General features: G+C 52.9%; 1 protein-coding gene across 1 annotated transcript; it reads right to left on the bottom strand.

The window, feature by feature from the left end:
- Window positions 1-5431: 5431 nt before the first annotated feature.
- LOC135885356 (maestro heat-like repeat family member 5) lies at window positions 5432-21182 on the bottom strand. Its single transcript, XM_065413028.1, has 16 exons — window positions 21035-21182; window positions 20226-20341; window positions 18248-18406; window positions 17470-17619; window positions 15301-15455; window positions 13162-13288; window positions 11912-12102; window positions 10953-11090; window positions 10677-10794; window positions 10001-10144; window positions 9436-9612; window positions 8552-8707; window positions 7331-7453; window positions 6840-6942; window positions 6379-6453; window positions 5432-5544 (listed from the first exon to the last, which is right to left on the bottom strand). The coding sequence occupies exons 1-16, from the start codon at window positions 21180-21182 to the stop codon at window positions 5432-5434; spliced, it is 2193 nt and encodes a 730-aa protein (XP_065269100.1).
- Window positions 21183-23015: the final 1833 nt, after the last annotated feature.

Here is a 23015-nt window from a genome sequence, read left to right as displayed (position 1 = left end):
ACCTCCTCCCTGCAACCTGCGCTACTCCCCTGCCTGCACACAGCCCCTAGTTACCCCCTCCCTGCACCCTGAGCTACCCCGTGCCTGCACACAGCTCTTCGCTACCCCCTCCCTGCACCCTGAGCTACTCCCCTGCCTGCACACAGCCCCACCTACCCCCTCCCTGCACCCTGAGCTACCCCCTCCCTGCACCCTGCGCTACTCCCCTGCCTGCACACAGCCCCTAGTTACCCCCTCCCTGCACCCTGAGCTACCCCCTGCCTGCACATAGCCCTTCGCTATCCCCTCCCCATACACACCTTAACTGATCACTCTCCTTACGTTGTATATGGTAACACCCATTGTTTCATGTTCTCTGTGTGTATATATATATCTCTTGCTACTGTATTTTCCACTACATGCATCCGATGAAGTGGGCTGTAGCCCACGAAAGCTTATGCTCAAATACATTTGTTAGTCTCTACTGCCGGGGTGTCAAAGAGACTTTCTCTGTCTCTCTTAGCTTCTGGGATTTCCCCCTCCTCCCTGGGATCTCAACACAAAGATGCATTTCTGCTGTGAGTGACCACATCCACACCCTTAGCCACATGAAAAAATAATTCCCAGTAAGCATGTCAGCGGGGAAGTCGTCCACCGCCCCCATTTGTCAATCACTTTGTAAACCATCATTCTCTGTGCACCATGGCTAAAGTTACAAAACTCCTAGATCGTCTTCTTAACACAAGCTCTGCCATTGCGCCAGGCAACGGGTCCGATTTTGGAAACACACTCGACTTAACTAGAGAATTTTGTGTCCTGTATCTTTCCATCCCATGTCTACTCTGTCCTTGATTTACCAGCCGTAATAAGCTTCATCTCTAACTCTGCAGGGCCAACCCTCTCAAAACCTTTCAAGTAATCCTCAGGTGCTTCCGGGGTTTCTGTGCTGAGGACAGTGAATTAACGTGAACTGGCTGAGGCTTGTTGTTTCTCAGCTCAGGGCCCTGATTTCTCTGGTGCTCTGGGTAGTTCCACTGATCACATTTCCTCAGGCTCTTCCTTGACAGGAGATTTGTAATGGGAATTACTAGCAGAGGAATGATCCTGGGGAAGTCAGTGCCCAGCCTCCCAACCCTGCTCCTTTGTCTTTGTTTAATGTACAGATTAAAGATAAAAGTATTGTACTCAATACGTTCAGTGTCCATACAATCTCTGTGCACATTGGATTTGAAAAGTTGTCCTTCTTCGTCTGTACACCACAAGTGTCCATTTTAAATCAAAAGATTCCTAATGCCCCATGGGCTACTTCCCTATGATACACAGGGTCACAAACATCGTGGTGAGTAGGACAGATTACTAAGTAATCACAGTGGGTTTGAGCCCCGTAGGATCACCTGTAAGGATTTTTCCTTCCTTTAAAGAGGGCAGAACCCAAACCCCATTCAGAAGATGCGGGGAATCTTACAGTAAATTCTTCCCACATGGTCCCCTTTGTAAAGCTCGTCTATCAGAGCTTGCCTTAGCACAAGAAAATAAGGCCACGAAGTGGTAACCACACAAACAAGACATCATTTACTATGGGGAAAAGGGCTAGGATAGGATAGAGAAGAGTCGGATTAACAAAACTTTAACTCTGGAACTGTTCCACTCTCACAAACAATTAGACCCATGAGGTAATGTTGATGTTCTCTCTACTTTCTCTTGCAGTGACAGCGATGGACGGATGCTGCTCTCTTGACATTGGACGTTAGGGATGGACTTCTATGCTGGACACAGGAACGGGCGAGTATAGACCTAACTAAAAACCCTCCCTATCCCTCTTTGCGTCGTCTCTGCCTGGATGTTAGACCCTATCTACGCGGATTCAATCCGTGCGTGGGAGTGTGCTTCCCAACCCAAAATAATATAGCAAATGGCAAAAGGTCACAACATTTTTTCCGAAGTCCAAGATGGCCACCTTATAGATAACCCAAAAGGTCCATGCCTTTCGTCCCTTCTTTTACTAAAATTTGGCAGGGGCAACCAGCATTTTACACACCCGGAGACTGGATTTGACCAATCGGGGGATGTTCCGGGACAGGGTGACCCATCCAGAAGGGGGTTGTATATCTCCTCTGATAACTCCTCCCTCTGTCCTCTACCAGTTGAAGTGGGCGTCAGCCCTGTAGGACCACCCCGAGAGGGGATTTGACCAAACAAGGAAGTGCTGTAGTGGAGTGACCTGCCCGCAAAAGGATCCCGTGATCCCTCTAAGAAGTCCCCCCACCACCCTCTACCAATTGGTGAGGCTTTCACTCCCACCTTAGGCCATCTCAGAAGGGAAACATGTACCAATCAGAACAGGTATAGCCCGAAGATCTAGGCCGTGATTTCTGCTAAAGACACCCTTGGAACGAGACGGCCTCTTCCACGCAGCGTTGTGTTGCGACTTCCAGGGCGATGCTGCCAGCCACGCAAACATGGAGCTCCAGAGATCGGCGGCTTCTTGCCTAGATCTTCGGGCACTACCTATTCTGATCGATACATTTCCCTTCTGGGATGGCCTAAAGGGTGTGTGTGAAACCCTGACCGATTAGTAGAGGACAGTGGGGGGATTTCATGGAGGGGTGATGGGCCCCTCTCGCGGGCAGGTCTCCCCACCACGGCACTAACCCTATTTGGTGAAATCCCCTCTCTGGTTGGTCCTACGGGGATGAGGCCCACCCCAACTGGGAGGAGTTCTCGGAGGGGTCACATGACCCACTTCCGGATGGGTCACTCTGCCCCAGAACTTTCCCCCATTGTTCAAATCCATTCCTGAGGCAGAGCGATGGAGATAAAACACCCCCAGATTGGTAGAGGAGTGGGAGGAGCTCTTAGAGGGCTCACATGCCACTCCTTGCTTCCGCTCCTGTTTGCATCGTGACCCCAAAAGTCTTATGTCAAGGGGTCAGTCTCATGGTGACAGATGAGCGATGCCTTAGGGGTCACAGGGCGAGGTCCCATGGCTGAAACCAAATAACTGCCATTAGCCTCAGGGTGGTTTGGCCTAATGGCCAGAGTCAAAATGGCTGCCCTGCCACTCAGGGCCGTGTGGCCTAACGACCACAGTCCGTGCGGCCGCCCTCTCCGTCGGGGCTGTGTGGCCCAACGACCAGAGTCCGTGCGGCCGCCCTATCCGTCGGGGCTGTGTGGCCCAGAGACCAGAGTCCGTACATCCGCCCTCTCTGTCAGGGCTGTGTGGCCCAACGACCAGAGTCCGTGCGTCCGCCCTCTCCGTCGGGGCTGTGTGGCCCAACGACCAGAGTCCGTGCGTCCGCCCTCTCCGTCGGGGCTGTGTGGCCCAGAGACCAGAGTCTGTGCGTCCGCCCTCTCCGTCGAGGCTGTGTGGCCCAGAGACCAGAGTCCGTGCGGCCGCCCTCTCCGTCGGGGCTGTGTGGCCCAGAGACCAGAGTCCGTGCCTCTATCCTGTCTCTCATGCCTGTGTGGCCCGATGGCTCCAGACAATATGGCTGCTCTCTCCCTCAGTGCTGTGTGGCCCAGAGAACAGAGTCAATATCGCTGCCCTTCAGCGCAGGGCTGTTTGGCTGAGAGTTCAGAGACAAGATGGCTGCCCCTCCTCTTGGGGCTGTGCAGTCTAGTGGCACACTGGGGACGTGGGCTGCCACCCAAGGATGGATGGCGGCCAGGGCAGGGGGACCCGGGCCCTCGTTACTCCACCGGGTCCTAGCCCAAGGCCTTGTCCATGGCCAATGTGTTTGCCAATGAGTCAATGGGGATCCAACCAGAACATCTGACGTCACTCAGCATGACAATGGCTAGTTCACCCAGGTTACTTCCTACGAGATGTCTCTAGGCCTTGGGCTGGGGGTCTCTGGGCTCCCGGCCTGGGAAATTCCCAGAGACTCCGATCTCCCCTGCACGTCTGCAGGCCCCTGGGGATGCGGCTGGGTCTCGGCTCCTCGGGGCTCTGCAGTCAGGGGCTTCAGCTGCTTCTGGACTGGAGCCTACAATGTTCATCCTCCATTTTCGGCGCTCTGCCTAGACTGAGCTGAGCTGCTCCCTTTCACACTGGTGCTCCAGCTGTAGCATGTCCGGCAGGGCTGGGGAGGGGCTTGGCTTCCTCCGCCTAGACTATGGGGTTATGTGTGGCTGGTGCACCCCGGCACATCCTGCTCTGCCTCTTCTGTCTCCTCCTTCCCATGCAACAGCTGCTTTGGCGTCTCACAAGAGTTGTGATCAGCGGTGCGCTCGGTTGGCTCCTGTTAGCCTCTAGATGTCTGTAAGAGGGAGAAAGGGCAGGAACACAAATCAGAAGAACAAAACCTTCAAGCAGGGTAGTTTTCCACGGCACAAACCCCCCCACTTTGCTAAAGCTCATTTGCAACTTCCCTGAGAGCTGGCATTGCTTAAACACAGCCCCCAGCCCCCGCAAGCCCCGCTGCCCTGTGGGCTGGCAATGGTTGAAGGGAGTCTGGGAGAATGTCTCCTCTCCCCGCCTGGCTCCGATGACTGAGGGAATGACATGCGAGAAGCTCTGTGAATGTCGGGCTCGGTGCAGTGGGGTGAGATGTCAGACATGGAGCCCAAAGGTGGGGTTGTCCTGACTCTGCAGTAATTTCATTCCAGTCAGAGAGATTTCAGAGCTCAGCTACGGGGCTCTGCCTGCGTGCTGTGTTGCGGCCGGGCCGGCTCTGCCTGGCTGGGGTGGGGGCGAGGCGGCTCCGCGCGCTGCCGTTCCTCTCCCCCCAGCCGCGTCGCCGCGACGACCACCGCACCAGGAACCTCTGTCCCGGGTGCTGGTCTTGTCTGTAGGCTCCGCCCCCCGCAGCTCCCATTGGCCGGGAATCCTTAATCCCGCCCTGGCCCTACTCCCCAGCCCCTTCCAATCCTGCTCTTGACTCCTGACTCCGGCTCCAACCCTTGGCTCCCCTCGGCTCGACCTCCACCACCCTGACCACTAGGCCCCACTGCCACTGCTCACACCACTGGGCCCAACCAACCGTGCTTTGGTGTCCGACACCAGCGATATGTAGGAGTCGTTCACCTCACTGCTTTCCATGAGTATGGCTTTGTCAGCACTGGTTTTCATTGTGCTGCCCAGTCACATGGCTTCATTAGATCCCTTTCAACTGCTTCAAAGTCTTCTCTACGCCTGACTAACCTACATAATTTTGTGTCATCTGCCAATATCCACCTCGTTGTTCAGTCCCGGTTCCAAATATAAGAACATAAGAAAGGCCATAGTGGGTCAGACCAAAGGTCCATCTAGCCCAGTATCCTGTCTTCTGACAGTGGCCAATGCCAGGTGCCCCAGAGGGAATGAACAGACAGGTAATCATGTAGTGATCAATCCCCTGTCACCCGTTCCCAGCTTCTGGCAAACAGAGGCTCGGGACACCAAAAAGTTGATAAGCGTCTGTTGTACGTACCATAGCAGGACAAAGAGGTCTTCTGTCTCGGTCCCGGTTCCCTAGTCGAATGCAGAACCCGACATGAGATTTCCAAGCTTCTGCAGCCATTTGTAATGTCTCTTGAGGATGCACCCTGTGGTCCTGTCAGATGTCAAAGGCACTTCCTGAAAAGCTGAAACAAAGAGGAAACGGGTTGAAAGCCCCATGGTGCTGATGTGACTGGTGCCTAGGAAACCTCCCCTTCAGATGGCCGTTGCCACATGCTATTAGCTACCCAAGAGTCTGGGGGCACAGAAACAACAACTCTGCTACTCCCAAAATAGCCCTGGACAGAGAGGAGTCCTCATTCTGTGCGTAACTTCCCCCTCCCCCAGCATACACCCGGTCACACACACGTCCACACACTAAAACACAGGCAGGTGGGAGCAATTGTTCTTGGGATGTAACAAAAAAGTGACAACAGCAGAGGTGTTAAATCATCAAACATTTATGCACAGATCCGCAAAGGAATTTAGACTGAAATTCTTTGTGGCCCTGTGCCTTCATTCCTTAAGAGGTCACAGGGAAAAGTGTTTTCCATCTGCACTGATGGGATTTCCTATGAGCTGATAACCAATCTCTGAGTGGTTCCCTGGCCTGCAATCACTCCATTACAGGGAGGGCAGGTGATGAATCTTTCCCTACAGAGGGTAATTGTCATCATCATCATCATGCTTAATAACAACAGCCCTTTTCAATTCTGTCCGGCCTTCCTTTAGAGACTTTCTGACCTTTACGAAGACAATCTCCCCACACAGCTCTAAGGCTACCTCTATCCTAGGAGCTAGGGATGGTTATCCCCTGCTCCCGTACACATATTGTGGGACCTCGATGAAAGCTCGCGTGACCATCCTTCTTCCTTAAATGCTGTCCTTAGCCAGAGAGGGACACATTCAAACCTGTGTTCAGGCCTTGTGCTGCACCCCTGTACTTCCCACAGAGGCACAACACACAGCTATTTCCTTACCTTCATACAGGCGGGAGATGCCCTCTTCAGTCACGGTTTCAGACAACAAGTCGCAGTAATGGCGGATAGTATTTCCTAGACATACAATGGATCTCATTACTTTTCAAATCCTTCACTGAAAACTGCTAAAGATGCAGCCATTCCCCCAAGACAGCCCTTGGGAAATTAAATACATTCCTTACATCTGCTCACAAAGCACATAAAAGCATCTGATGTACAGAAGTTACTGGGCGGCTGATTTCCAAAGGAGATTGTATTCACATCATGCTGCTTTCCCCTAGGCGCAGCCAAAGAGTTGTTGTGGGCAGGGGAAGTTGGTGCGGTCAATACAGCTAAATTGCTCCCTTAATCTTGGAATACATGTTAATTCTGTCTCTCTCTCTCTCACACACACCAGAAGTCTAGAAAAGGGCTTTGAAGGAAGCAGTTCAAAAAAGATCAAGTGAATTTGCTCTGCTTACCAATGAACAGGGCTGCAGAATGTCTTATTGTTGTCTGTGAGCTTTCCAGGTACTCTAAGGCCTGGAACAGGAATTTGGGGATGTGGCTCTCGTTGTTCTGCATCTAGGAGGAAAGAAGGAAGAAATGCACAATATACAAATCACATGTTCTTCCCACAGCGAAGAGGCCAGGAAAGCCAAAACATACAGCCAGGGCAAAGCAACAGTCAGTATGAGCCCATACACCATAGCAGCACCTCTCTGGAGTTACTATTGGGTTCTCCAGAACCTCAGCTTTCATTTTAAAAGACACAAGTTTGGAGGTCTGACAGTTGTGGAGAAAAATTTCAAAAATGTGAAGGGATTGTAACTCATGCAGAAATGAACCAGCAGAGAGCCTGGAATAGAGTCCTGCCACCCGACCGAAGCGGATGGGTACTCAGGGTGTGGGATTAGAAAGGTCTCCCTCAAGTCACCATTCACCACTCTCAAGGCACAAGGAATTCACCTACCAAGCACTTCCAGACACACTTCAGGAGCTGTGAGGAGCCATCCCAGGCCATGCTGCGGAAGAGCCTCTTCAAATGAGCCCACCTGAGAAACACTGCGCAGCGGAAGAGCGTCAGTTTACATCTCTGCAAGAGAAGGTGAGACCAAGAGGGTTCTCACTGAGAGAGGGATTGTCTGGGGGACATCGAACCTTCCCCTGTCCCTTTTCTCTCGCTTTTCCTGCTAGTGGAGATTCCTGTCATTTGTTCTACACAGGACTGTGCTCAGGAGAGGGAACTGAGACTTGGCTGGAGAGAGCCAGAGCCGTCCTGTCTTTGGATGGTTTGGGGTGGTTGCCCAGGGCCCTGTGCTTTGGGGGGCCCTGCACTTCAGGGGGACGCAGGACCTGGGCTGTGCCGGGGCCAGCAGCAGTACTCCCGGCCCCGCTAAGCTATACCCCACCTCGCCGGCTCCCAGCGTCGCTCGGGAGAGGAGGGGGCGGGGGCTTGGGAGGAGGGGAGGAATAGGGGAGGGGTGGGGGAGGAGCAGGGGTAGGAAAAGGTGGGGTGGGGGCTTGGGGGAAGGGGTGGAGTGGGGGTGGGAGGTGGACGGAGGGGGGGGTTGTCCCAGGCCCAGTGCCCCCCTATGGATGGCCCTGGAAAGAGTCATAAGAGATCTCCACAACTCAGTCCTTCTATGCAAAGAACCTGTAGGAGAGCGTGAGTCAGCTTTGGGATCCCAAAGAGTCGGACCAAAGAGGCACACGGATCAGGCTTCCCTCCACATCCCAGTTGGCCCAACGAAAGAAGGCAACGTCCGGTGAATGTTGGGAAGCGAGGACCTGCTGGAGAAGGTCTCTCAGGAGCTCCAGGGAAGAAGGAAGGGCAGCTGCACCCACTTTCCAGAAGGCTGTGGGCAGATATCAGCTCCCTGAACCGAAGGGCACTTACAGATCTATACTCCCTTTTCTTTTGCTGCCTCTTGTTGGGAACCTTTGGATGCAGCAGCCCAAAAGCCTGAGGCCTGTCTTTGCAGTAGAGGGTCAGGACTCTTTCCCAGAAGAAGGCTTTTCTTCCAAATTGTGCTGTGTGCTGTGAGGATGGATGAGGCACTAGGCTCCAGCATGGAGTGAAGCAGGGAGGAGAAGACTCTGCTTGGGCAAGGGGCTCTGGCCATTAATGGAGTGGGGGCCCCAGGGGATTCTGGCTCTTTGCTTATAAGGAAATAAGGACCGTGGCACTTACCAGTGTCACGCTCTCATCCTGGTCTTCAAGATGCAGCAGCAGCGGGAGCAAGCAGTTGATCATTTCCTGCTGCACGATGCGTTTGTCCGGGTCCTTCACCCTGCTCACCACGTTGCCAAGCAGTAAAATGGCAGCGGAGCGCACACTGCCCCTCTCCTGGCAATGACACACAGGGAGTGGGGAAGCCCGGTCAAAGCCAGGCAGTATCAGAGCATAACGCGACAGAGTCATAATCCGCCCGCTGCTCCGGTTCCCCCTGTGTTAACTGACTTGGCTCATGGGAGCAGTGAGGCCACCAGGCCAGCGCCATAGACATCTTGTGCAGAACAGGGCCTGAGACACTGTGCAGGGCAGTGCAGCCCCATGGTGTCCCAGACACAATTTCTGTCTGGAGAGCACCGAACCCTAGAAGGTTAGGGGAGGGGGAGGGAAGGCTGCTGGAGACTGGTCTGGGGAAGGGGGGAAGCAGCTGCTGGAGCCTTGCAGGGACGTGCTGCTACAGAGCACAGCAGTTCTTTTGCTCTTCAGTTCCCCTGAGAGCCGGGCCATTCCCGACCCACCTCTTTCCTGCTGGGAATCTCCACCTCTTTGGGGGCTGGTGTTCTCCGGACAGCTGGTCATCTGCCCAGTGCCAGGCCCCCTCTCCCCCAGGCCAGGCTGCAGCAGGGGCTGGGAGCAGGGCGCTGAGGCTGAGGTTTGCCGAGAAGAGCTCTGACAGGGAGGTGGCTGAGCAGGAGATTCCCCACCCATGGTGGGGGCACTCCTTGGAGGCTCCATGGCAGGGCTGAGGGGCGGGAGGCAAGGGGATGGGGAGAGAGAGACAAGGGCATCAGAGGCAGGCGGAGGGGGGGGGAATGGGCTTATCCTGCGGTTCCAAGCCTTACGTCATCAATGAAGGGGCGAAGGCTGACTGCAATGTCCTGGGAGATGGAGCCAAGCCCCTCCCCGTCGAGGAGGTAGATGATGTCTCCAGCTTTATGCATGGCCTCCATGACACACCCTCCATCCCTGTCACCGAACGTGTCCATGATCGCTGGCAGCTGGGCCCGTAACAATTGCACCTGCAGGAATGAAGAAGGCAGCTCATTACTATCCTGGGTGACAGCCTGGAGCACATGCTGGACGATCCCACTCCCACCTATGAGAAACCACGGCTGGCACAGCCCCCCAACGGGGCAGAAAGTCATTCTCCTCTCACTCTGGGCCAGCTGCTCAGTGTCACCTTTGTCTTTGCTCACCCCGCCTCCCCCATTGCATCACATCTGCAATCAGGGGTCAGCTCCCGGGAGCAGGGACCACATCATGCCTTGATTCGCTCAGTAAAAGCACCTCCAACATTTGAGTGCCGTGCGTTAAACAACAAGGCTTGTGTGGGGATCTCGCTCTCATTTCTGAGCTATTCGATAGACATCGGCTTCCTCAGTCCCCCGGGCAATCCACGCCTCTCACCTTTGCTGGCTGGAGCACCACACTGCCAAGGCCTCGCAGACTGAGCCTACGTATGATGGGATTTTTGTCTTGGGTCCATTCCATGAGCTGCACCTCGAGCTCTGATCTTGTCAGTATCGTCTCAATGGAAGGACTCTGGAGAAACTGGAAAGAGCCAAATCAACATCCGGTTGAGGAGCAGAGGTCTTCCTGTGGGGTCTGTTCCCTGGACTGTCATCTTTACCAAATGGCCACTTACTCCCATACAAAGTGTCTGGTGTGTAGGGAGCCAGTTGCTGCTCTTTCAGTTGGTTCATTCCCAGAAGTTAGACTAATGTACAAGTCACAAATAAGCCCCCAGGGAAAGGGGAATCTCCAGGCCCCATTGAGTGCCATGGAACAACCCCTGGGGCAGAAGAAAAGCAGAGCCCCAAGAAAAGGTGAGGAGAGAAGCATGGCCTTGGGGCAGTGATGAAACATCTCCTCTTGTCACATGATCCCATCTAGGCACATCCAGCCAGGAGCGATCTCACCCTGTCTCTCCCTCCCTCTCTCTGCCGTGCCCCACAACCATCCATGTGTGGAGAGGAGCTAGCTGGCTGTAGGCTGCTGAGCTCCTGACAATGTGCCCCAGAGCTTACTGGCCTGAGCTGCTCTGCAGAAAGCCCACTTGTGCCTGTCAACTAATGAATCTCACCTCAGTGCAGAAAGTCATGGCGATATTTCTCTGCTCATCCTCCTTCTCACTCTGTACGATGGTGACGGCCTCTCTGAAAACTGCAGGGAGCTGAGGGTTCTCAAACTCGATCATGGCTCTGGAACATGGAACAGAAAGTCCCTTGTGGTTATCAAGGGGGAGAGAGAGTTCCTCTCTAGTTGCTGGGCTGAGATGGCAGCTGGAACAGAGGAATATTTCACACAGAAATCCCAGTCCCAAGAGAGACCCAATGAAGAGGAAACTTTGGGCTCCTACCTTGCAATCAGGCCAACACCCTGCGAGTAGTAACATCGGGAAGATATCATGTCCCAACCCTCCTGTAACTGGATGCCGGCAAATTCCTTCCAGTATCCGGGCATAGAGAAAAGAGTCTTCACAGCCTCCACTGACGTGCTAAAGACAAAAAAATCCCAGTGTCAGGCAACGAGATCAGCCCCAAGCATAGCAAATCTGCACAAGCCCTGGGACACACAGCATGGTCAGCAGTAGCTAGCGTCCCCGAGGATAGATCCAGTGTGATATCATGGCGCTTCCCTGCCCAATGGGCCCTGTCTACACTGCAGATTCATTGAGTTTGTAACCAGTTAGTGACACTGTAGCTTCTTAAGCTGGTTGGTGTCATCACTCAGTACGGTTGAATACTTGATTCTTTACTGTGGCAGGTAACAGGACACAAGCGGGCATGTGGGGCCAGATCCTTAGCTGGTGTAAGTGAGCAAAGCTGTGTCAGTTTACACCACCTGAGGTGGCCTCTGGCGCTCTGTTTTTCCCTGTAGATGGAGGCCCCTAACTGTGCCCACAGAACCAGTTGAACTGGTCCCTCTTCCTCCTGTCTGCCTGTGACGCTGACATCCTGCGGTGCCTGGCCCCATGTGCTGCTGGTGTGGCTCTGTCTGCGTTCCGGGACAGAGACCCACCGATTTGCTCAGCAGGCCCTGATAAAAGCACTGATGCTTTGACAGGTGGCACATGGGGATGGATGCACAAACATGACTGCTGCCTGACTGTGTAGTGAAAGCAGCTGGACTGTGGACGGAGTCAGATGAGCGAGTGTGACTCACAAGAACACACGGCTCTCAACCCTTTCCCCTCAAGAGAGACCTGCACTGAACTGAGCCTGGGCGAACTACAGCACCCGAACAAATGATGGCCATGAACAGACCACATGTGTTTAGCAGAACAAATCTGTTCTTCCTTTTCCTTTCAGTCATTACCTTAGGGGGCTGAGGCAGCTGGATCCCTCCTCGGGGCTGGATGTCTCGCTGGCCCTGTAGGTCCCTGGCAAGCGCAGATCCATCACATACTGCACTTGCCTGACGCAGAGGATGAGCATCTGGGGATACATTTCCAGGATGGCTTCTCGGTATCCCCATAGGAAAAGGACCTCGTAAATGGTCCTCATTGCCTGGAGGGGGGAAAGAATTTCAGTCAACTATCCCAATCTGCCACCTGCCCCCATTGCCATCCGCTATTGTCCTTTTGTCATGTCTCATTTCCTCCCCAGGGTATTAGAAAAGAGGAGGGGAGGAGACATTTGGAGGCTCCTGAACCTTCACCCATTCCTGGAACGGAAGCAGGATGGAGCCCTATGGAAAGATCAGAAGAGTCTGGATGACGTTATTCCCCATTATTTCTCTTACTGGTGCTGACCCTGTGCTTTGGCTTTCCAGCCGTGACTGGACGGGCTGAAACCATCCTGAGGAGATCCGTTCTCATAGGCCCAGTGTTTCTGGCCCAGTCAAAAGTACTGGACATCTCATGATCCCATGCTGGGAAGCTCTCTAGTCATGGTTTACAGAGCCAGAAACCTGGATACTTCCAAGAGACACCGGAACTGCACCTGCTCACTAAAGGGCCACCTAGAGCAGAAGACAACTGAGCCAGGGTATCAGCAGATAAACCACTTCAGATCTGTAACTTTTACCTGAGGGAAACTTTATTTACACCTCTTGGGTTTGCTAGGACGTGTCCAGGACACACTAAGGCCTGGTCTGCACTACAGAGTTAGGTCAACGCAAGGCCGCTCACCCAGCATCACCCTAACTATGGAATTTCCTTCCCGTCGGCAGAACTGCCCCTCGGTGCCAAATTAATAACTCCACCTCCACGAGTGGCAGAGAGTCCAGGCCGATGCAGTTAGGTCGATGCAGTGTCAGTGTAGACACCACGTCGCTTACGTCAACTGGCTTTCAGGAGCCTTCCCACAATGCCCCACCCGGACCGTACGATCGAGACGAGCGCTTCTGGTGAGGACGTGCACTGCCGACACAAGCAGCAAAGTGCAGACACACACAAGGGATGGAATTGCTGTGGCGGCTGTATGCCGAGGTAAGTTAGGTCGGCTTCATTGTTTAGTGGAGCCGTGGCCTGAAGCTAAGAAGGGGTGAAGCTCCCGCACACACACAGATGCACCATCCTCCCTGCGGTGGCGGGTTGGCAAAGTGACATCTCAAATCTCACTTACAGCCAGAGACACATTGCCGCTCTTCTCCTCCCGGCGTCTCTGCTGGAGCTTGTCCAGCAGCTGCTGCAGCACCTCCCTGGTGAGCTGTGGTTCTTCACCCAAGGCCTTCCACAGCTCAATGGCACATCTGCAAATTCAGAAACAGAAGTCAGACCTTCCCTGCTTGGCCACCTCTTGCCCTCCCCAGGGAGAGGCTTGGAGCGTAGGCAGGAAAGGCGTCTCTCAGAGGACACACCGATTGGTGCAGAGAGGCTGAGGCATGGCAAGTCCCTTCAGAGAATGTTCTATTTATTCCTTTCCCCTAATGGGCTATTGTTCCTGAAGCTAGCACCGCTGTTTCCAAGACAGTGACCATGTACTGACCACAGAGTGACCACCAAACTGTGACCCCCAGACTGTGCAAAATTCTGCTCTGTTCAGTCCCGAGGAACTTGCCTGACCTCATTGGAGTTACTCTGGCTATTTGGGGGTGTAACTGAGACCCAGCGTTTGGTCAAGTGTCTCTTAGCAGCTCAATGCTACTGCAGTGTGGTGGGCGGGGTCAGACACTGAATCAGAACATGCCCTGATAGGAGAGGATTCAGGAGCTTGGAAGGGGAGATTGTACTGCCCAGTGGGACAGAGATGGAAGGAAACGAGTACTGAAATCCCCCTCCTCTCTTCTCTCCATTCTTGCTGATCTAAGCACTGCTGGTCCTCACAGGCATCTGCAGAGGAAGACTGCAGATGGATCCAAAAGACTCCAGTCATTGGACTTCCAAGTTTGGTGAGGAAGGTCGGACATGGTGCTCAAGCCCTGGGGACATTGAGAATTAGGTTGGACAAATCAAGAGTAAATGGCCTGGATTTAAGGTCTTCAGGAAGCTTGGCTGAAATTCTGTGCCAACGCTGCCGAGTTTCTATAGCTTCTGAGCACAGACCCTGGAAAGCACTGTGGCTGTTTCAAGGAATTCAAACCTGAAAGGTTTACAAATCAAACACTCAAATCAATATGAAAAGCAGCACTGTATTCCTCTGGCAACTGAACTGGGTAAGAAAGTCAATTTCTTTCATGCTGCTCTTCAATTTGCTCTCCCATGTGACACAGATTTGTCTGTGGTCAGTGCAGAACTGCATTGCAGAGGATGCCGAGGAAAGCCGGAGTTTTGACCTCTGGCTAGGGTCCAGTTGGGTTTCACGGCCCCTAGGCACATGGGGATTGTGTTATAAACACCTCAGCTGGATGTCTCTGCAAAGTGATCGGCAATAACCAGCAGGACTCAGAGTTCACAACATATTGAGATGAAAAGAGGCACTCACCCCTCTCAGAACCTTTATTCCCGGCTGTCTGCAGACTCAGGCAGGCTGCACTGCATTTACGCTCAGGTCATGTGTGGATGATTTTTTTTTTTTTTTGCAACAATAAAGGCTGGAAATTTCTGTCTTAAGAGATTTTTCACTAGGAGGGTGGTGAAGCACTGGAATGAGTTCCCTAGGGAGGTGGTGGAATCTCCTTCCTTAGAGGTTTTTAAGGTCAGGCTTGACAAAGCCCTGGCTGGGATGATTTAGTTGGGAATTGGTCCTGATTTGAGCAGGGGGTTGGACTAGATGACCTCCTGAGGTCCCTTCCAACCCTGATATTCTATGATTCTATGATTTATCTCTGCTGCACAGCTCCAGAAGGATGAGTGCATTTTTTCAACACTTCCTCAGCCACGGAATAACAAGGGATCTGACTACAGGTAACAATCCTGCACTGGTCCCCAGGGGACAGACAGATGGGCCTTTTCCATCTCTGCCTTCTCTCACGCAATAGGGAGCAGCCAGCCTTCATGACCCAGGGATGTGGAGTGAGCCCCAAAGTCATTTATTGGCCCTGTACTGGAGTTGAGAGGAAGTGGGGTGACCCATAGAAATCAGCACAATGCTGGAATTCTCCAGAAAACTGGCACGTCTCCATCCCAGGGAGTGCAGGAGGAGGGGTTGGCTCCTCAGTGGCAGGGCCTGGGCATCTCCTCTTAGTGAGCATGGACAGCTCTCTGCACCACAGGAAATTCCCTCCAACTGTGTGAGCCCGACAGACCCTTCCCGGACGGTGGCCTGTCAGTAGGAGCAGGAAGAGAAATAATGGACTGAGGTGATAAGAGAGCAGCTCCCTACCTGTCCGATGACAGCGTGTGTGCCACACAGCTCAGAACCACGTCCTGGGGGTGGGAGCGAGCCAGCAAGGCCATGGCCCTCAACGCTGCTTTTCTGGCTCTGGGATCACAGACGTTGTCTAGCCAGATTAAGATACCTCCCACGACGTCTCCAATCTGGAAGAAAGCCAGAAAGTAGAGGGATGGATTTATCAATGAGTGACCTCCTCCCAGGTAACCCCTCCTGGCAGCCCTGCCAGCCGCCTCTCACCTCGGTTGCCCATCTCTGCTCCTCCATAATCTCAAGAAAGAGGCTTTGACAAGTCCAGGAACCCCAGGCTTCCTGTGGTCTGGTTTTGCACCTTAAAGCTCAGAAACACACACAAAAGCCTTCCCCAAATCCTTACCGTGGGCACAGCTCAAACTCCTCTGATGTCCCAGGGCCTTCCCTGCCTTAGCAAACTGCTCTCAGCCCCGCTCTCAAGGGCTTCCCTGCAGGAGCCTTTCCTCCATCTCTGCAACTTCCTGTTGCTCTTTCTAGCACAAGCAGTTCCTCCAGACCAGTGGTTGTCAACCTAGCTTCCATTGTGGGCCACATCCGTGTTATGTGGGCCACATCCAATACTACCTGTTTGCCCCTGAGGATGTCCCAGGTAGAGAAGCACTGCTCCAGACCCAGCTGGTTCTACGGATGTACCCCAGAGCCCATCCCAGAGATGGCAGGCAGGGCTACTTGGATGGGACTAGCCAGCTCCAGGCCCCAGCCCTACGGAGAACCTCTACACTGCGGTGTTTTAAAACCTGCCGTAACAAATCTTAAAGCCGGGTCTCTAACCTCGGGCTCAGGCTGCGGCACTGAGAACCGCAGTGCAGACATGGTGACTTGGGCTGGAGCCCAGGCTCTGAAGCCCCCTCCTCCCCTGGCTTCAGAGCTCAAGTTCCAGCCCAAGCCCAGAAGAGGCTGCATTGCTGTTTGGCCCCACAGTGCCAGCCCTGGGAGCCCAAGTCCATAGGGCCAGGCTTTACGGCTCCTGCTGCAGAGTTTGCAGCACAGGGTAGACAGACCCGAAAGGGACAAGCCACCCCCTAGGGCTTTTCCATGAGGAATTGGTCATTGCTCTTTCCTCTCCTGAACAAGGAGCAGGAGCTACAACCCGGGTGACTGGATTCTGTTGACCTGTTCTTTCTGCTAGCAGGAGTTAGAGCCCTTCACAAATCAATCTGCTGATTGAGGGGCCATTTGTTAAATTCCCGGTGGGACCTGTTGGAAACAGGGAACTCGGCCAGAGACAGGGATGACCTGCAGGGAACCCGAGGAACAGGCAGGTTTGGGGAGGAAGCTCAGGCTGAGGATTCGGTTCGTTTATGAGTCTCCGAGTTTCCAGGAAAGCCAAAGCCCAGGAAGGCAATAAGTCTGCACTGACGCGCCATGGGCAGGCGGTATTTGGAGAAGGGCGGGAATGTCACCTATTTCCAGGCCGAGCGATTAAAGGCAACGTTTAAAGAACTGTAGGGAACGTGAACCCTGATTCCTTTCTCGATAACCCACCTGCGCAGGCTGGGGCAAGTCAAGGAGCTCTCTGGGCTTCAGTTTCCCCAGGTGTGCAATGGGTTGAATTCCTACCTCCCAGGAGGGCGGTGGAGCTTCATTAATCAGGGGGAGTAAATGATGCCGAGAGCCTCCTACCCAGGGCATGTAGAAATGAAGTCTGCCAGAGACCTCCCTAGGCCAATCTAATTCACGGGGGAGGCACTCAGATCTGTGGGGAGGGGCAACAGGATCAGAGCTTGGGAGAGACAGAGAGAAAAGAGCAAAGCCAAATTCCTCCTGATACTTCAGCTGGACAAACAAGGCCCTGCAGCATGTCTGAGGAAACCATGTCTGCTCCTGGAGCCTAATGTGGAGGCCCATCGGCAGACTAGGTAAGTGCTGCGCTGCCAGGGCTGGGGCTCTCGGCACCTTCAGTGTGGCTGGGCTGTCCTCAGGGACGTGTCAGAGCTCCAGCGGGCAGAGAGCACGTTACAAACCTGACGCCGCGGATCCCCGCGGCCAAGCGATGAATGGAAAGGGGCTGAGCCAACCTTCAAAGCACCATGCCAGCGTGTCCCAGGAACGGTTTCCTAGGAGAGGAAATTCTCCCCTCCCCCTCTCTGCGCAGCATCCCCCTGCCCCACGGCGGGAGTCTCTTACTCTCTCCATCTTGTCTCCGTGTAGAGATACGATGGCACTCAGCTCTTCCTCTGTGGCTTTAAATCGCTCCAGGGTGGGTGTTGTCAGACCCTTCACGGCTCTCATCAGCAGGGCTTGGAGCTGGGCTGAGGAAAGCTGCTCCCCGGGGGTCTGTAATGAACAGGGACAAAGCCTCTTGGGACTGAGTATTTCCATTGGGCAGCTGCCCTGGAATAGTCTGTCCCCGCGGGAGGCTGGCAGGGCCCAGTGAGTGTGGAGACTCCGGCTCAGCCCTTTCCTTTAAAAGCCTCAACAGGTGCCGAGGTTTCCTCAGTCTTTCATCCGCTTCCCTCGTCCCCTCTGCCTGAGAAGAGATGGGAGCCTCTCAGCCAGTGCTGGGACCCCAAGGGCCACCCCATTTCCGCCCTCTCTAGCCCCTCCTCCCAGGAAGCCCAGCTTCGGCTGAGAAAGCCTCAATGGCCTGCAAAGCCCATTCAAGTTGCTTGTTGAGTGCAGCCGAGGGGTCACTGGAGAACCTGCCCCATGTCCCATCCCACCTCGAATGCCTGAGCACATTGGCTCAGCAACTCTAGCAGCCCACAGTGTCTGCGAGGAAAGGACTGAGAACAGGACCCAAATGGAAATGCCTCTTCCTTCCCCACCCCGCAGCGTGTGGCGCTGCCATAAAACAGGCAGGAATTGCCGGCAGTAGCTTCGACTGAAGGAGCAAATCTGCCTGGCTGAGGAGAATCCCAAACCATGGGCCTCTGGGGCCAGACCCCCGTGGGTCAGAACTCACCGGGCACAGTGTTACTCCAGGGGGCTTGGTTCCAGGGTCACCTAAACCCAGGGTCTGGGGTGCTGGAGGCCTTTGCCCTGGTGTCTCAGGCACCTCCTGCGTATTACTGCAGCTGGCCTGCGTGGCTGGATCAGCACCGTCTGTCCTGGATGGCAGCAGCTGAGGACGCAGCAGAGCACACCAGAGTGACACACTCGCATAGATGCTCAAGCCCCCCGGTATGACAGAAGCTCCCAGAATTGCAGACTTTTGTATGTGCTGCAGGGTGCTCTGTCACTAATCATAAGAGTTACGAAGGTGTCTAGATGCCTGGCAGATGGGATCCAACCTGGGACCTCAGGAGCTTAGCGCCGGAGCCTCTCCCGCATGAGCTAAACCCCAAGCGGCTGTTAGCTAAGGCTCCAGAGCAGACTCCTTTTATCTCTGTCTCTAAGTGGGCCTGGTGCCACTAGATGGGCCAGAACACCACCCGCAGCAGGTGTGTGGGTTCCCCTACAAGTGCAGGGATGGGCCTCGTAGGATTTTCAGCATGGAGAGTGCATCAGAGTCAGGCACCTGAGTCAGGCACTTCTGCGAATCCCACTAAGCACCTGTGTGCTTCTTTAGGTGCCTAAACCCCTTTGTCAATCTGGGCCTCATTCAAGCAGCCCAGAGAAACTCGTCAAGACTGGCTGGAGTTGATCACACTTGAAGAGTGTTTCTTTTCAGCTCCCTGAGCAAGGGGCAGGTAGTTCTCCTGTCAGAGATACCAGCTCCAGGAGATATTAATACACACAGCAGGGGATGCTTTCCATTATCTCAGTCACAAAGCGTCATTACTGGGATGTTGCAGTCTATATGGTTTTATAAAAATATGCTAATGAGTGAATATAATGTAACTGGAATATGCTTCATGCAAATGGTCTCTTGTAAGGTATCATTACAAAGCTTATAATCTACTGAGTGTGATCATCCTATTTGTATAAATGTACCACTCTTGTATCTGAAACTAGAAACATGAAATATAACTCTGAGGGCCTATTGTAATTATGCAAAGTGTGGGCCATTAATGGTGGTTTGGAATCTTGATGACTCCCATTAACCAGGACCATTGTCTGCAGATGGGTGTGTTTTAACTGTTAGTCTTCCTGTATATGTGTGTGCTGGCAAGTGGGCAATGAAGTCTTGCATCGACATGTGATCATGTCACCTGACCTGGAATCCATCTTTAACCTGGTGTCTTTCCATTGAGAAGTGGGGGGGGAACCCAGAGAGGGAGAAAGGGTTCCCGCCTTGTGCAAAAGATATATAAAGGGGTGGGACAGAACAAAGGGAGGAGAGAGCCATCATGAGGAATCCCCTAGCTACCACCTGAGCTGGAACAAGAGCTGTTCCAGGGAGAAGAATTGTGCCCAGGCCTGGAAGGTGTCCAGTCTGAGAAAAAACCTACTGAAGCATCTCTAAGGGTGAGATTATCTGTATTCAGTTTGATTAGACATAGATTTGTGCATTTTATTTTGCTTGGTGACTTACTTTGTTCTGTCTGTTACTACTTGGACCACTTAAATCCTACTTTCTATATTTAATAAAATCACTTTTTACTTCTTAATTAACTCAGAGTATGTATTAATATCAGGGGGAGCAAACAGCCGTGCATATCTCTCTATCAGTGTTATAGAGGGCGAACAGTTTATGAGTTTACCCTGCATAAGCTTTATAGAGGGTAAAACGGATTTATTTGGGTTTAGACCCCATTGGGAGTTGGGCATCTGAGTGTTAAAGACAGGAACACTTCTGTTAGCTGCTTTCAGGTAAACCTGCAGCTCTGGGGCAAGTAATTCAGACCCTGGGTCTGTGTTGGAGCAGACGGGCGTGTCTGGCTCAGCAAGACAGTGTGCTGAGGTCCCGAGCTGGCAGGGAAAGCAGGGGCAGAGGTAGTCTTGGCACATCAGGTGGCAGCTCCCAAGAGGGTTTCTGTGATCCAAACCGTCACAATTACCGTCGTCATATGGGAGCTGCTTGCTAATGAGGGGATGGGAGTGCGCTCTTCTTCCTGCTCTTCTCGGCTCCCTTTTTCCCACTTCCCCTTCGACTGAGACGGCTCCTCCTTCGTCCCTGGACCAGAAAGAAACATTCGTAACATTTCGCTTTTCCATGTGTTATCCCTGGCTTACAGAGGATGGAAGTCGGGCCCAGAGCCCTGAAGCGAATTGCCCAGGGTCAGACTAAAGGTTGTGGGCAGAGCTAAGCAGAGAACTCCGATCTCATGGCTCTTCGCTGGGGGCTTTTACCACACGAGGCTTCCTCTGACTTAGGGGCCAGTTTCTTTTCCATGGTGTATTCTGCTCTTCCCCTCCCCTTGCACACCGTTCCTGTCAGTGATGGGCAACAGGCCTCATTGGCATTTAACCCCCCAAGAAGTAATGGCTCAGCTCTGGTACGGTTCCCAGCTGTGACCTGCTGAGACCTCTGGAGCATTTTACTGATGAAATGGACCCGATCCAGGAGAAAAGAAATGATTTCCTACAACGTCCAGCCCCTGTTCTCCTTACAGCCTGGAGCAATGTTAGTACTCCCCACCCCACAGTGCCAGACCCCCAGAGGGGGGTGACCTGACACTGTCAGCTCTCCCCAGCTCAGCGATGGACCTCAGCCACCCTCTCCAAGAGGATCCGGCACTAAATGGATTCCAGAGTCTGAGGTTCCCATCACTGTCCCGTGAGAAGCCCTGATGTGTAAGGCTTGTAGAGTGACTGGTGTGAGTATTCCTCACATGCTCCTCGCTAACCATGTGGATTGAATCCTCACCTGTAAGATCCAGTTCGACTTTTTCTGTGTTCTCCTGCAGCTTCACCTCCTCTGACTCCACCTGGGTCTCAGCTGCTTTCTTCTTCAGGGACAAGTGCGTCCACCTTCGTGGTGAGGAAACTGTTCTCTCCTCATCGCTCTCTGCCATCCAGGTGTCAGATTGGCTACAGACACAGAGTCTTTTCATGCCTGATAGGATGGTCCATGAGCATTTGCTTCTCTGGGGCTTCTCTGGCAAGGCCTGTTCTTGCTGGCTGAGGACAGAGCATGCCTCGATTGCTGCAGGTTGGACGAACACTTTGTGCACGTGGATCTCTCTGTGCTCCCTAGAGGCGAGTCTTTGGAAAAAGGAACGAAGCCTGGAGTAGAAAGAAGGAGGAAATGGGGTTTTCTGTCATTCTCTAAAGGAAGGGAATTAGTTTGCCCAGGATTCACAGATCCAAGAGACTGGTCTTTTGAACCCATCTGCTCCTCTAATAGCCAGGACTTGATCATACAACTGAGAACATAAGCAACACAAGACCGCCCAGACTGGGTCAAACCAAAGGTCCATCTAGCCCAGTATCCTGTCTTCCGACAGTAGCCAGTGCCCCAGAGGGAATGAACAGGGAATGATCAAGTGATCCATTCCTGTCGCTCATTTCCGGCTCCTGGCAAACAGAGGTTAGGGACACCATCCCTATGCATCCTGGCTAATAGCCATTAATGGACCTCACCTGCCTGAATTTATCTAGTTCATTTTTGAACTCTGTTATAGTTTTGGCCTTCACAACATCCTCCGGCAAAGAGTTCCACAGGTTAACTGTGCGTTGTGTGAAAAATACTTCCTTTTGTTTGTGTGAAACCTGCTGCTTTATTAACAAAGTCTTCAAAGGGGGCACTAGGGTGTGAACCAAGGACCATTTGATCTGCAGTCAAACACTCTACTCCTGAACTCTACCCCCATGATTAAACCCAGCTGAAGGTGAAGACACATGGGACCATGGTGAAACAGGAATTCTTCTGGGGAAGTTCTAGGGCCTGTGTTATGCAGGAGGTCAGACTAGATGATCAGGGCTGGCCTTAGAGCCTTTGAAACTCTGAATTTATGAACATCACAGGTTCTCCCCTTTTGTTCTCTAACAGGAAACCTCCATCCACCAGATCTGTAATTCCTCCCATCCTAGCACAGTCGCTGGCTACATTTCCTAGCCTGACTCTCACCCCATGGATCTCACGCCTCCTCTGCCATTGGGCAGACATGGAAACAGCAAAGGTCAATTTCTATTTTCCTTGGTCACTGCCTGGGCCTAGTTGCAAAACTGCTTCATTATTAACCCCGCTCCTTTGTGCACAGAATGTTGGGACTCTGGGAACAGATGGGGCCAAGCTGAAAACCAATAAACCTCTGTTCCCAGAGAACCCAGGAAAAGGAACAAAAGATTCAACAGAGGGTCCTGTGGCACCTTTAAGACTAACAGAAGTATTGGGAGCATAAGCTTTCGTGGGTAAGAACCTCACTTACTTGCACAGACTGGATTTCTACATAGATTGCTTCCGTCAACGTGCAAAGGCTGAAATTGTGGATAAGCAACATCACTTGCCCCATAACCTCAGCCATGCTGAACACAACGCCATCTACAGCCTCAGAAACAACCCTGACATCATTATCAAAAAGGCTGACAAAGGAGGTGCTGTCGTCATCATGAATAAATTGGAATATGACCAAGAGGCTGCTAGACAGCTCTCTAACACCACATTCTACAGGCCATTATCCTCTGATCCCACTGAGGATTACCTAAAGAAACTACACCATCTGCTAAAAAAACTCCCTGACAAAGCACAGGAACAAATCTGTACAGACACATGCCTAGAACCCCGACCAGGGACATTCTATTTGCTACCCAAGATCCATAAACCTGGAAATCCTGGACGCCCCATCATCTCAGGCATTGGCACCCTAACATCAGGCTTGTCTGGTTATGTGGACTCTCTCCTCAGA

Source organism: Emys orbicularis, chromosome 11 (genome assembly GCF_028017835.1).
Source record: "Emys orbicularis isolate rEmyOrb1 chromosome 11, rEmyOrb1.hap1, whole genome shotgun sequence".
In the NCBI taxonomy this organism is placed as follows: domain Eukaryota; kingdom Metazoa; phylum Chordata; order Testudines; family Emydidae; genus Emys; species Emys orbicularis.
This window is presented reverse-complemented; position numbering and strand designations above follow the sequence as displayed.

Excerpts from the sequence above, each read along its gene's own strand:
- LOC135885356 (XM_065413028.1), bottom strand. The coding sequence starts at position 21,182 with ATGGCAGAGAGCGATGAGGAGAGAACAGTTTCCTCACCACGAAGGTGG. Across the intron at positions 18,407-20,225 it reads GCAGCTCCCATATGACGACG|CTGCTGCCATCCAGGACAGA; the intron begins GTAATTGTGACG and ends CTGCGTCCTCAG. Across the intron at positions 10,145-10,676 it reads CCATGACTTTCTGCACTGAG|TTTCTCCAGAGTCCTTCCAT; the intron begins GTGAGATTCATT and ends GGCTCTTTCCAG.